Source organism: Limulus polyphemus, unplaced genomic scaffold (assembly GCF_000517525.1).
Source record: "Limulus polyphemus unplaced genomic scaffold, Limulus_polyphemus-2.1.2 Scaffold10675, whole genome shotgun sequence".
Lineage (NCBI taxonomy): Eukaryota > Metazoa > Arthropoda > Merostomata > Xiphosura > Limulidae > Limulus > Limulus polyphemus.
In genome coordinates, this window is record NW_013676285.1 from 1 (window position 1) to 12,382 (window position 12,382).

The following is a 12,382-nucleotide window of genomic DNA, read 5'->3' on the forward strand; positions in this document are numbered from 1 at the left end:
TAATATTCATTACTCGGTTGTGTTAATGTGAGCTATCTGATTGTAAGTTTACACTTTATTTTAATATTCATTACTCGGTTGTGTTAATGTGAGCTATCTGATTGTAAGTTTACACTTTATTTTAATATTCGTTGTTTGGTTGTGTTAATGTGAGCTATCTGATTGTAAGTTTACACTTTATTTTAATATTCGTTGTTTGGTTGTGTTAATGTGAGCTATCTGATTGTAAGTTTACACTTTATTTTAATATTCGTTGTTCGGTTGTGTTTATTTGAAGTGTCTGATTGTAAGTTTACACCTTATTGTTTGGTTCTATATCTGTAAAACGATCTGACTATAAGTTCACACTTTCTTTAACCTTTCTTGTTTGGTTGTGTTTGAACAACAAACACTCACAGTCTGGTAATGCTTTTGCCAGTCATTAGAACAACAAAGTAACAAAAGACACGAGAGGACTAGTCTGTTGTGATTGTACAGATAGAGAACACTGACCAAACTGCTTGATCTTTGTTCCTTATAACAATTGATGTTGATTGTATTCTGCAGACATATTTAAGATTTTGTTGTTTCACGGACCATCTGGTCTTATTCCACTTCTATTTTCTGTACTTAGTGGTGATTTTTGGCACTTTATAGTAATTAATAGTAACGTATACGAGTTGTGGGATAATACCGAAGTCATTAGGTTCAAATTAGCTAAAGATGAATACTTTAAGTTATCTATTTATTTCGTATTTGTTTTTTTTTCTTAGAATTTCTAGTGCTTGGTAATAAAGTTAGTGAAAAAAAACACAGTTAATCTCCAGATAATAATAAAAAATAACTATATTTCAGCCAACGTTTCGCCCTTTCAACTTCATCAGAGCTAGTAGTACAAGAAAATAGTTTTGATAAGCCGCAACGACGAAACGTTGGCTGAAATAAAAAGTTTTTTATTTTAATCACTTCTATCAGAAACCATAATCACTTCTATTAAAAACATAATCACTTCTATTAAAAACATAATCACTTCTATTAAATACATAATCACTTATATTAAAAACTAATAACTTCTATTAAAAACATAATCACTTCTATTAGAAACTTAATCACTTCTATTAGAAAACATAATCACTTCTATTAAAAACTTAATAACTTCTATTAGAAACTTAATCACTTCTACTAGAAACATAATCAGTTCTATTAAAAACATAATCACTTGATTATGTTTTAATAGAAGTTATTATGTTTTTAATAGACTTCTATTAGAAACTTAATCACTTCTATTAGAAACATAATCACTTCTATTAAAACATAATCACTTCTATTAAAAACATAATCACTTCTATTAGAAACATAATCACTTCTATTAAAAACTTAATAACTTCTATTAGAAACTTAATCACTTCTACTAGAAACATAATCAGTTCTATTAAAAACATAATCACTTCTATTAAAAACATAATCACTTCTATTAAAACATAATCACTTCTATTAGAAACTTAATAACTTCTATTATTTTATATAAAGTGAAAAACGTTCGTTTTTTGTTTTGTTTTCACAGAAAACATTCTGTTAGATGCGCAGCACATGCAGCTGGCAATGGAGACACTGGACGAGCTGGACTGGTGCCTTGACCAGCTGGAAACTATCCAGTCTCACCGGTCTGTTGGAGACATGGCTTCCAGTAAGGTATGTAATATACATTATCCAGTCCCACATGTGTGTTGGAGACGTGGGTTCCAGTAAGGTATGTAATATGGACTGGATAATGTTGGGACTGGATAATGTATATTACATACCTTATTGGAACACACGTCTCCAACAGACATATACATCAATAACTTATATCTTTTAGTTCAAACGTATGCTCAGTAAAGAGTTGTCATCAATAACTTATATCTTTTAGTTCAAACGTATCCTGAGTAAAGAGTTGTCATCAATAACTTATATCTTTTAGTTCAAACGTATCCTGAGTAAAGAGTTGTCATCAATAACTTATATCTTTTAGTTCAAACGTATGCTCAGTCAAGAGTTGTCATCAATAACTTATATCTTTTAGTTCAAACGTATGCTCAGTCAAGAGTTGTCATCAATAACTTATATCTTTTAGTTCAAACGTATGCTCAGTAAAGAGTTGTCAAGCCACTTTTCTGAGTCGAAGTCAGGTCATCAGATCTCGGAATTTATCTGCACTACGTTCTTCGGTAAGTTTATAAAAATATCAAGTAATTATGTAGTTTCATAGTCATTTCTCAATAACTGTTTCTCCGAGAGAGGTTTTTGCTCTAGCCAGATTATGAGTAGTACGCCAGTTATTCTGGAAAAACCAACTTATGTCACTAAAAACTTGAAAAATATATTTTATTTTCTTGCCAAAGCTGATTTTTTTGAAAAACTTCCAGAACACTAAATGAAAAAGACTAACTTCGTAACGGAAAGTTAATGGTTAATTTGTGAATAGTTTAACAGATCTAAACAATATCATTAGCGTGTTAAAACAGACAAATTAATACAATATTATATTACTTTCCTCTGTTAGAACAAGCAAATTAAAACAATGTTATATAGCGTTACATTGTTATATAAATAAATTAAAACAATATTATATAACGTTACGGTGTTAAAATATACAAATCAAAACAATACTATATAGCCTTATATTGCTAAAATAAACAAATCAAAACAATTAAACTGTTATCTAGAACTATTGCTCTTCAGTTGAGGAAACAATTCAAATAATTACATGGTTTAATTAAAGTGTTACCCAGAAGTTCAGGAAAGAATTAATCATATTGTTGTCTGTAACAGGTAACTTATTGTTCTACTGATAACATATTTCCTTGTTGACTGTAACAGGTAACTTATTGTTCTATTGATAACATGTCTCATTGTTGTCTGTAACAGGTAACTTATTATGATCTGCTGATAACATATTTTACTGTTGTCTGTAACAGGTAACTTATTATAATCTACTGATAACATGTCTCATTGTTGACTGTAACAGGTAACTTATTATAATCTACTGATAACATATTTTACTGTTGACTGTAACAGGTAACTTATTATAATCTACTGATAACATGTTTCATTGTTGACTGTAACAGGTAACTTATTATAATCTACTGATAACATATTTTACTGTTGTCTGTAACAAGTAACTTATTATGATCTACTGATAACATAACTTAACAAGTAACTTATCATTCAGTTGATTATGCTCTCGTTTTATTTTCCAGAGAAACAACAAGACTTAGATTTTCCTATGTATAGACCTGAGGATGGTCACTCGCCAGAACTACACAACAACCATCACGATTCTGGCCAAACGATGTCACAAATATCAGGAGTAAAGAAACGCTTGTGTCACACAAACAGTCTTTCCAAACTTCCGAAACATGGGGTTGAAACATCCAAAGAAGAGGAACTGGGGAAGGTGAGCTAATAGTCACTAACAGTCGTAGAGTGCAACTCGTATTTTCAGTCCAGGACTTTTTTCTTTTTCAACAAGATCACGACATGAACAATCCGCGGTCCCATCTTCTTTGTGACATGGATGACTTCAGAGAACTGAATGAAAAACGTGAAATATTTACGACATGTTGATGACATATTCAACTAGAATGTAACGACCAGATAGCGTTGCTCGGTGTTTTAGTTACACTATGTTGACCAGATAGCGTTACTCGGTGTTTTAGTTACACTATGTTGACCAGATACCGTTACTCGGTGTTTTAGTTACACTATATTGACCAGATGTCATTGCTAGATGTTTTAGTTACACGATGTTGACCAGATACCGTTATTAGAAGTTTTAGTTACACTATGTTGACCAGATGCCATTGCTAGATGTTTTAGTTACACGATGTTGACCAGATACCGTTATTAGAAGTTTTAGTTACACTATGTTGACCAGATGCCATTGCTAGATGTTTTAGTTACACTATATTGACCAGATGTCATTGCTAGATGTTTTAGTTACACGATGTTGACCAGATACCGTTATTAGATGTTTTATTCACACGATGTTGACCAGATACCGTTATTAGATGTTTTAGTTATACTATGTTGACCAGTTTCCGTTATTGGATGTTTTAGTTACGTGATGTTGACCAGATACCATTATTAGATGTTTTAGTTACGCTATGTTGACCAGATACCATTATTAGATGTTTTAGTTACACCATGTTCATCAGATACCGTTATTGCATGTTTTAAAAACATCTAATAACGGTATCTGGTCAACATCGTGTAACTTAAACATCTAATAACGGTATCTAGTCAACATAATATAACTAAAACGTGTAATAACGGTATCTGGAGAACATAGTGTAACTAAAATAACTAATAATGGTATCTGGTCAACATCACGTAATTAAAACATGCAATAACGGAAACTGGTCAACACAGTATAACTAAAACGTCTAATAACAGTATTTGGTGAACATGGTGTAACTAGAATAACTAATAACGGTATCTGGTCAACATCACGTAAAAGTTACACGATGTTGACCAGATACCGTTATTAGATGTTTAAGTTACACGATGTTGACCAGATACCGTTATTAGATGTTTAAGTTACACGATGTTGACCAGATACCGTTATTAGATGTTTAAGTTACACGATGTTGACCAGATACCGTTATTAGATGTTTAAGTTACACGATGTTGACCAGATACCGTTATTAGATGTTTTAGTTATACTATGTTGACTAGATACCGTTATTAGATGTTTAAGTTACACGATGTTGACCAGATACCGTTATTAGATGTTTAAGTTACACGATGTTGACCAGTTTCCGTTATTGGATGTTTAAGTTACACGATGTTGACCAGATACCGTTATTAGATGTTTTAGTTACACGATGTTGAACAGATGGTAAGTTATGCACAGAACTCTATAAGAAACCAGAACGTATACACTTATTTTCACACGATAAACCTACACCCTTATTCTCAGAAGATCGACGTATGTAAAGCTCACTTTGTGTATGTTGGACATTTGAAAAGGGCATTCATGATGAATTGAACTACGTCCTCTTTCCTGAGGATTTAAAACCGAATATAATTTGTTCAATAAAAGTAAAAGGCTTAGTGACAAAGTGAATCAAATAATTGCAGATAGATTAGTAGATGGTCCATATCTAATGAAACCCCCACCCTTTGATATCAAACAAAACAGGAGCTGTTTGAAAACGGAATATAATCAAACCAGTTGTAAGCCAGTGGCCAAGATTTGACACAACTTTAACAAAAGGAAGATAAGAAAAAAGCTCACAAACAGGGTATTTATTCTATTCCTTAGTCTTGTATTCGTACTTGTACTGGTCAAACAAAATGATCTCTTTCAAACCGAGTAAAGAAACATGATGAGCACTGTCGTCGCTAGGAAGTTGAAAAATTAGGTTCAGCATTAAGTTCACACAACCGAACTAAAAATTAATTACGATCAATAAAAACTCATTATGGAACCCACACTTCTTCCGCGAACACGAAAACCTGGAGAAACATTTACAACTACAGAAGTTAATGAAATACGATTTAAACTCAACCCTATTTGAAAGTCGTTTTTAAATTAAGCTTTGCACTCTACTGCTGTTAGTGAACTTTGAACCCTCTGGACCATTATAAACGCTGAGAACAATTTTGCTCCGTCTCTTGAGGACCACAGAATGGCCAGTTGAAACTAGTCGGATTTTTGTATGTTTTGTTAATTGTTTAATGATTTATGATTACATACTGGTATGTTTTTAATTAATTAGTGTTAAATAATTTTACTTCTTTTAATACTTTCACGAGTTACCATCATGCATCTGTACCAGTAAACTGGTACTTTGGTTACGTTTTGTGTTATCCATTGTCTCATGCCTTTACGTTACACCACTAACATTATTCTCCGATGGTCGTTTATATATAATGTGCTGGTCAATTAATATATCTTATTGGTTAAAATGTTTCTGCTCCTAGTGGTCAATGCTAAAAACGTTTTTCTTAAAGAAATGTTTTGGATTTGTGTTATTTCTACTAATTTTGGTGTTTCGTTTGGTCTTATAACAGGAGCTGGATCATGTGGATAAATGGGGTGTTGACATCTTCCGAATAGCGGAGTTATCCAGTATGAGACCCCTCACAGCGGTCACTTATACAATATGGAGAGTAAGTATACTCAAATTTGTTGGTACTATAATATTTATATAAAGTGTTTTCAGGTGTGTTCAGGGTACTCCTGTATTACTTAACTACTGTTATAGAACAGAGGTGGGGTAGTTGTGTTTACGATAATCATGTATTACTTAACTACTGTTATAGAACAGAGGTGGGGTAGTTGTGTTTACGATAATCATGTATTACTTAACTACTGTTATAGAACAGAGGTGGGGTAGTTGTGTTTACAATAATCATGTATTACTTAATTACTGTTCTAGAACAGAGGTGGGGTAGTTGTGTCTACGATAATCATGTATTACTTAACTACTGTTCTAGAACAGAGGTGGGGTAGTTGTGTTTACGATAATCATGTATTACTTAACTACTGTTCTAGGACAGAGAGATTCTCAAGACATTCAACATATCCTGTACGACAGCTGTAAATTTCCTTATGACATTAGAAGATCATTACCTCAAGATTCCTTACCACAACAGTATCCATGCTGCTGATGTCACGCAGTCATTATATGTCCTCCTTCTTTCTCCTGCTCTTAATGTAAGATTTATTATGTTATTGACTTTTTTTATTAGCATACGGAGGTTAATCTGCTTTATTAGAACGGTCAGTATGTTGTGCTGTGTATACGAGTATCCGACAAGAGTATTGTCACACATGGACATGTTTTTTTGCGGATCTATTCTTGTATAAGGAAATCGTTAAGTCTCGTTGTTTAACGATCTGAATAAAGCCCAAGGACTGTGAGAAAGGCTTCAAAATTGTCTCGAAGGGGGTGGGGTAAACCTCATAGAGTAAAGCGTTTAGGATAACAATGGGTTTCGATCCCTCCTCTTAAACCATTCCAAAGCTAAGCCTTCATCTGGAATATGAAGGTTATGGTTACGAAAGAGAACCCTCTGATCCAAAAAGCCATAATGAGGCTGAATATATCTCCTGTTATTTCTAATAGGCTAACAAACAAATATTTGAAGTTGCCGAAAATTCACATGCCAAAAGATCACAGGCTTTTCCAGTCACGGCTCAAAAACATGGCTGTTGTCATGAAAAAGATGACTGAAGTAACTATAATCTCAGCAAATCAATTTAACTACATACTTATCAAGTCTTCCAACGTACCTCTAATGTGCTTTTGCTTAACCATGGTCTTAGAAGTCGATGTCTACGTAAAGTTGAAACTGTATCTAAGACTGACATCATAGTCTGATGTAGAAGCTTGTTACAATAGAAAGTGTCTAACTATAACTCAAAACTGTGAGCAATAAATTAAGTAGGATCGACCATGTAGAAAGTAGGCCTAACTATAACTCGAAACTATGACCAATAACTTAAGAACGATCGACGATGTAGGAAGTAGGCCTAACTATAACTCGAAACTATGACCAATAAATTAAGTAGGATCGACCATGTAGGAAGAAGGCCTAACTATAACTCGAAACTATGACCAATAACTTAAGTACGATCGACAATGTAGGAAGTAGGCCTAACTATAACTCGAAACTATGACCAATAACTTAAGTACGATCGACAATGTAGGAAGTAGGCCTAATGGTAGCGTGAACCCTTGAGCATTGTTCTTTTAAAGTGCGATTAACCCTCAGTAATTAAGAAAGTTTCTTTCGTTTACGTTTTCAGGAAATGTAGTGTATTTTCCATGATTTTGTATTAGACATCTATATTGCTACACTTCACGCAGAAAATTAGGGTATCACATGAGAATATATAGGAAATGTTACATATTACTGAGCCTCATACGAACACGTATCTTGTCTATTAATATCTGTTTCCTCTAATGGATTTTGATATTTACTCAACCATAATTTTAGTCAGTTTTTACCGTTAGCTTACGTATTTTTGTAGTATCTATCTTTCTTGTCCTTGAATGATAATTTTTCATCTCATTTAGGCCTAGTTAGAAAACTTGTCAGATGATAAAGCGAAGCGTGAATTAAAGATTAATTTAATATTTGGAAACTTACTGATACGTGTGATCTTTGACACATTGTTTAATGTTCATTGCCCTCACACTGTTGTTTTCATTACACATTACAGGCAGTATTCACAGACCTGGAAACACTTGCTGCCTTATTTGCAGCAACCATTCATGACGTTGATCATCCGGGCGTTACAAACCAATACTTAGTGAACTCTAGTGAGTATTAAGTTTCTGACTTTAAAATATCTACTTTAAGTTGTTTTTGTTTTGGAAATTCTTAAACTGTGTAATTACATTTATAAAAAAAAGTCCAATACGTAATTTTTGCTAAAGTATTCCTTATTAAAACATATTTTGTTTTCACCTTTATTTTTTAGTTAATGACCTTAAAAATAAATTATTTCTAACATATTAGGTTACAGTTTGTAGTTTATATTTCAAAACATGACTTATCATCGTATGTTCCAAAAGAGTCCATAAATTGTTTACTGAGACAACATTTTTTTTATTGTACACTGCCCTAACCAGTATATCTGGACACCTCTGCAAAGGATTTTAGACAGTATAAACCCAAAAAGTGGTTTCGAAACTTGTAGTACAACACCTGAAAAACGTTCGGTTCCCCCACAGAGTTCCAAATTTGTGTTAGGATTCTTTCTAATTTTGGAACAAAAGTGCCAGAAACCATCTGTCCCTCTTCAGCAACGTGCTATCCATGAATGCAAAATAGAATATATTATAATATGTCTACCACACTACATCTGCTATACTTATGTTGACGATGCCTCTCACTCAATACCAAGGCTCATCAAACCGACCGGGACACGACAGACATATTAGTAGTATATGCGCTATACTTATAGATATATAAATTCTAATGTACAACAAGTGTTATGGCTTAAATCAGAATAAGCACGAGGATTTTAATTATCATTGATTTTTATTTAACTCACTTACAAGTCATGTTTCAAGTTAGAAATAATAACACAACATTATATTTCTTATTCAACACTGCTTGTTTGTTGGTTCTGAACTGGCCATTATATACAATGACGAGTCTGTTCTTGTTTGTAGATTCTGAACTGTTTATTATGTATAATGATGAGTCTGTTTCTTGTTTGTAGGTTCTGAACTGGCCATTATGTACAATGACGAGCCTGTTTCTTGTCTATAGGTTCAGAGCTGGCCATTATGTACAATGATGAGCCTGTTTCTTGCTTGTAGGTTCTGAACTGTTCATTATGTACAATGACGCGCCTGTTTCTTGTTTGTAGGTTCTGAACTGGCCATTATGTACAATGATGAGTCTGTTCTTGCCTGTAGGTTCTGAACTGTCCATTATATACAATGACGAGCCTGTTCTTGTTTGTAGATTCGGAACTGTTTATTATGTACAATGAAGAGTCTGTTCTTGTTTGTAGGTTCTGAACTGTTCATTATGTACAATGACGAGTCTGTTCTTGTTTGTAGATTCTAAATTATACATTATGTACAATGACGAGTCTGTTCTTGTTTGTAGGTTCTGAACCGTCCATTATATACAATGACGAGTCTGTTCTTGTTTGTAGGTTCTGAACTGTTCATTATGTACAATGACGAGTCTGTTCTTGTTTGTAGGTTCTGAGCTGGCCATTATGTACAATGACGAGTCCGTTCTTGAAAACCACTCTTTAGCTGTGGCTTTTAAAATTCTTCAGGATGAAAGTTGCAACATTTTTGTGAACTTCAGTAACAAACAACGACAAACTCTTCGAAAGATTTCCATTGACATGGTGAGTTGTGTGTTTCTATTGACATGGTGAGTTGTGTGACTCCATTGACATGGTGAGTTGTGTGTTTCCATTTACATGGTGAGTTGTGTGTTTCCATTGACATGGTGAGTTGTGTGTGTTTCCATTGACATGGTGAGTTGTGTGTTTCCATTGACATGGTGAGTTGTGTGTTTCCATTGTAATGGTGAGTTGTGTGTTTCCATTTACATGGCGAGCTGTGTGTTTCCATTGACATGGTGAGTTGTGTGTTTCTATTGACATGGTGAGTTGTGTGTTTCCATTGACATAGTGAGTTGTGTGTTTCCACTGTAATGGTGAGTTGTGTGTTTCCATTGACATGGTGAGTTGTGTGTTTCCATTGACATGGTGAGTTGTGTGACTCCATTGACATGGGGAATTGTGTGTTTCCATTGACATGGTGAGTTGTGTGACTCCATTGACATGGTGAGTTGTGTGTTTCCATTGACATGGTGAGTTGTGTGTTTCCATTGACATGGTGAGTTGTGTGACTCCATTGACATGATGAGTTGTGTGTTTCCATTGACATGGTGAGTTGTGTGTTTCCATTGACATGGTGAGTTGTGTGTGTTTCCATTGACATGGTGAGTTGTATGTTTCCATTGACATGGTGAGTTGTGTGTTTCCATTGACATGGTGAGTTTGTGTTTCCATTGACATGGTGAGCTGTGTGTTTCCATTGACATGGTGAATTGTGTGTTTCCATCGACATGGTGAGTTGTGTGTTTCCATTGACATGGTGAGCTGTGTGTTTCCATTGACATGGTGAGCTGTGTGTTTCCATTGTAATGGTGAATTGTGTGTTTCCATCGACATGGTGAGTTGTGAGACTCCATTGAGATGGTGATTTGTTTCAAAGTAGTTGAGAGCACGTGGTTAAACTCACTTGTTATCACTGTAACAGTGTTAGTGTCAGTATTAGTGTTATTGTTAGTATTAGTGTTAACATTAGTGTTGGTGTTAGTATTAGTGTTATTGCTATTATTAGTGTTAACATTAGTGTTAGTATTAGTATCTTTGTTAGTGTTAGTGTCGCTATACGTTCCATGTATAGCTGTGGGATTATTATATGCATAGATCAAGTAAAAAGTAAGACACGTTAGATTAACTTAAGATGAAAATAAAAACACGCTAGGGAAAAGGTAAGACACGTTAGATTAACTTAAGATGAAAATAAAATATGCTAGTGAAAAGGTAAGAAACGTTAGATTAACTTAAGATGAAATAAAAACATGCTAGTGTAAAGGTAAGACACGTTAGATTAACTTAAGATGAAAATAAAAACATGCTAGTGTAAAGGTAAGACACGTTAGATTAACTTAAGATGAAAATAAAAACATGCTATTGTAAAGGTAAAACTCGGTAGAATATCAAATAAACAAGATTAATGCAAGGAACTTTAATATAGTGAAATAAAACTATTTACTGTACAGGTTCTAGCAACGGACATGTCCAAACATATGAGTTTATTAGCTGGCTTGAAGACAATGGTGGAAACGAAGAAGGTGGCAGGATCAGGAGTTCTTTTACTGGACAACTATACAGAGAGAATTCAAGTAAGAGTTTCGAAACTAATAGAGTTATCTCAGAAACTAACCCATCAATAACGAGTTCAACTGTTACTGAGTTTAGGTGAACACGTGTATAAACCACGTGTATTATTATTATTTGATCTGGATTAACCAATACACATCAATAGGAGCAAAACAAAGAAGGTCGTATGGAGATGAAGCAATATACACCTGAGTAAAATATGTTGACTATCACACTCTTGTTATCATACATCTACATCATATGTAGTAATGGTGGTTGGAGAGTCCAGAAGTGGGTGAAGATGTATCATTTAATCTAAGACCAAACAACGTGTTTACCGGAAGTAGGTGAAGATGTATCATTTAATCTAAGACCAAACAACGTGTTTACCGGAAGTAGGTGAAGATGTATCATTTAATCTAAGACCAAACAACGTGTTTACCGGAAGTAGGTGAAGATGTATCATTTAATCTAAGACCAAACAACGTGTTTACCGTAAGTGGGTGAAGATGTAACATTTAATATAAGACCAAACAACGTGTTTACGGTAAGTGGCTGAAGATGTATCATTTAATCTAAGACCAAACAACGTGTTTACTGTAAGTGGGTGAAGATGTAACATTTAATCTAATACCAAACAACCTGTTTACTGTAAGTGGGTGAAGATGTAACATTTAATCTAAGACCAAACAACGTGTTTACTGTAAGTGGGTGAAGATGTATCATTTAATCTAAGACCAAACAACGTGTTTACTGTAAGTGGGTGAAGATGTATCATTTAATCTAATACCAAACAACGTGTTTACTGTAAGTGGGTGAAGATGTATCATTTAATCTAAGACCAAACAACGTGTTTACTGTAAGTTGGTGAAGATGTATCATTTAATCTAAGACCAAACAACCTGTTTACCGTAAGGGGTGAAGATGTAACATTTAATCTAAGACCAAACAACGTGTTTACTGTAAGTGGGTGAAGATGTA

General features: G+C 33.9%; 1 protein-coding gene across 1 annotated transcript; it reads left to right on the forward strand.

Annotated features, from left to right (window-relative positions):
* The first annotated feature begins 1,548 nt into the window (after positions 1 to 1,548).
* On the forward strand, positions 1,549 to 11,490 carry LOC106476476 (cAMP-specific 3',5'-cyclic phosphodiesterase-like). Its single transcript, XM_022380337.1, has 8 exons — positions 1,549 to 1,671; positions 2,093 to 2,186; positions 3,219 to 3,415; positions 6,037 to 6,135; positions 6,521 to 6,682; positions 8,195 to 8,294; positions 9,696 to 9,850; positions 11,302 to 11,490. Exons 1-8 carry the CDS (start codon positions 1,570 to 1,572, stop codon positions 11,473 to 11,475), a joined length of 1,083 nt encoding a protein of 360 aa, XP_022236045.1. The 5' UTR covers positions 1,549 to 1,569; the 3' UTR covers positions 11,476 to 11,490.
* The last annotated feature ends 892 nt before the right edge of the window (positions 11,491 to 12,382 follow it).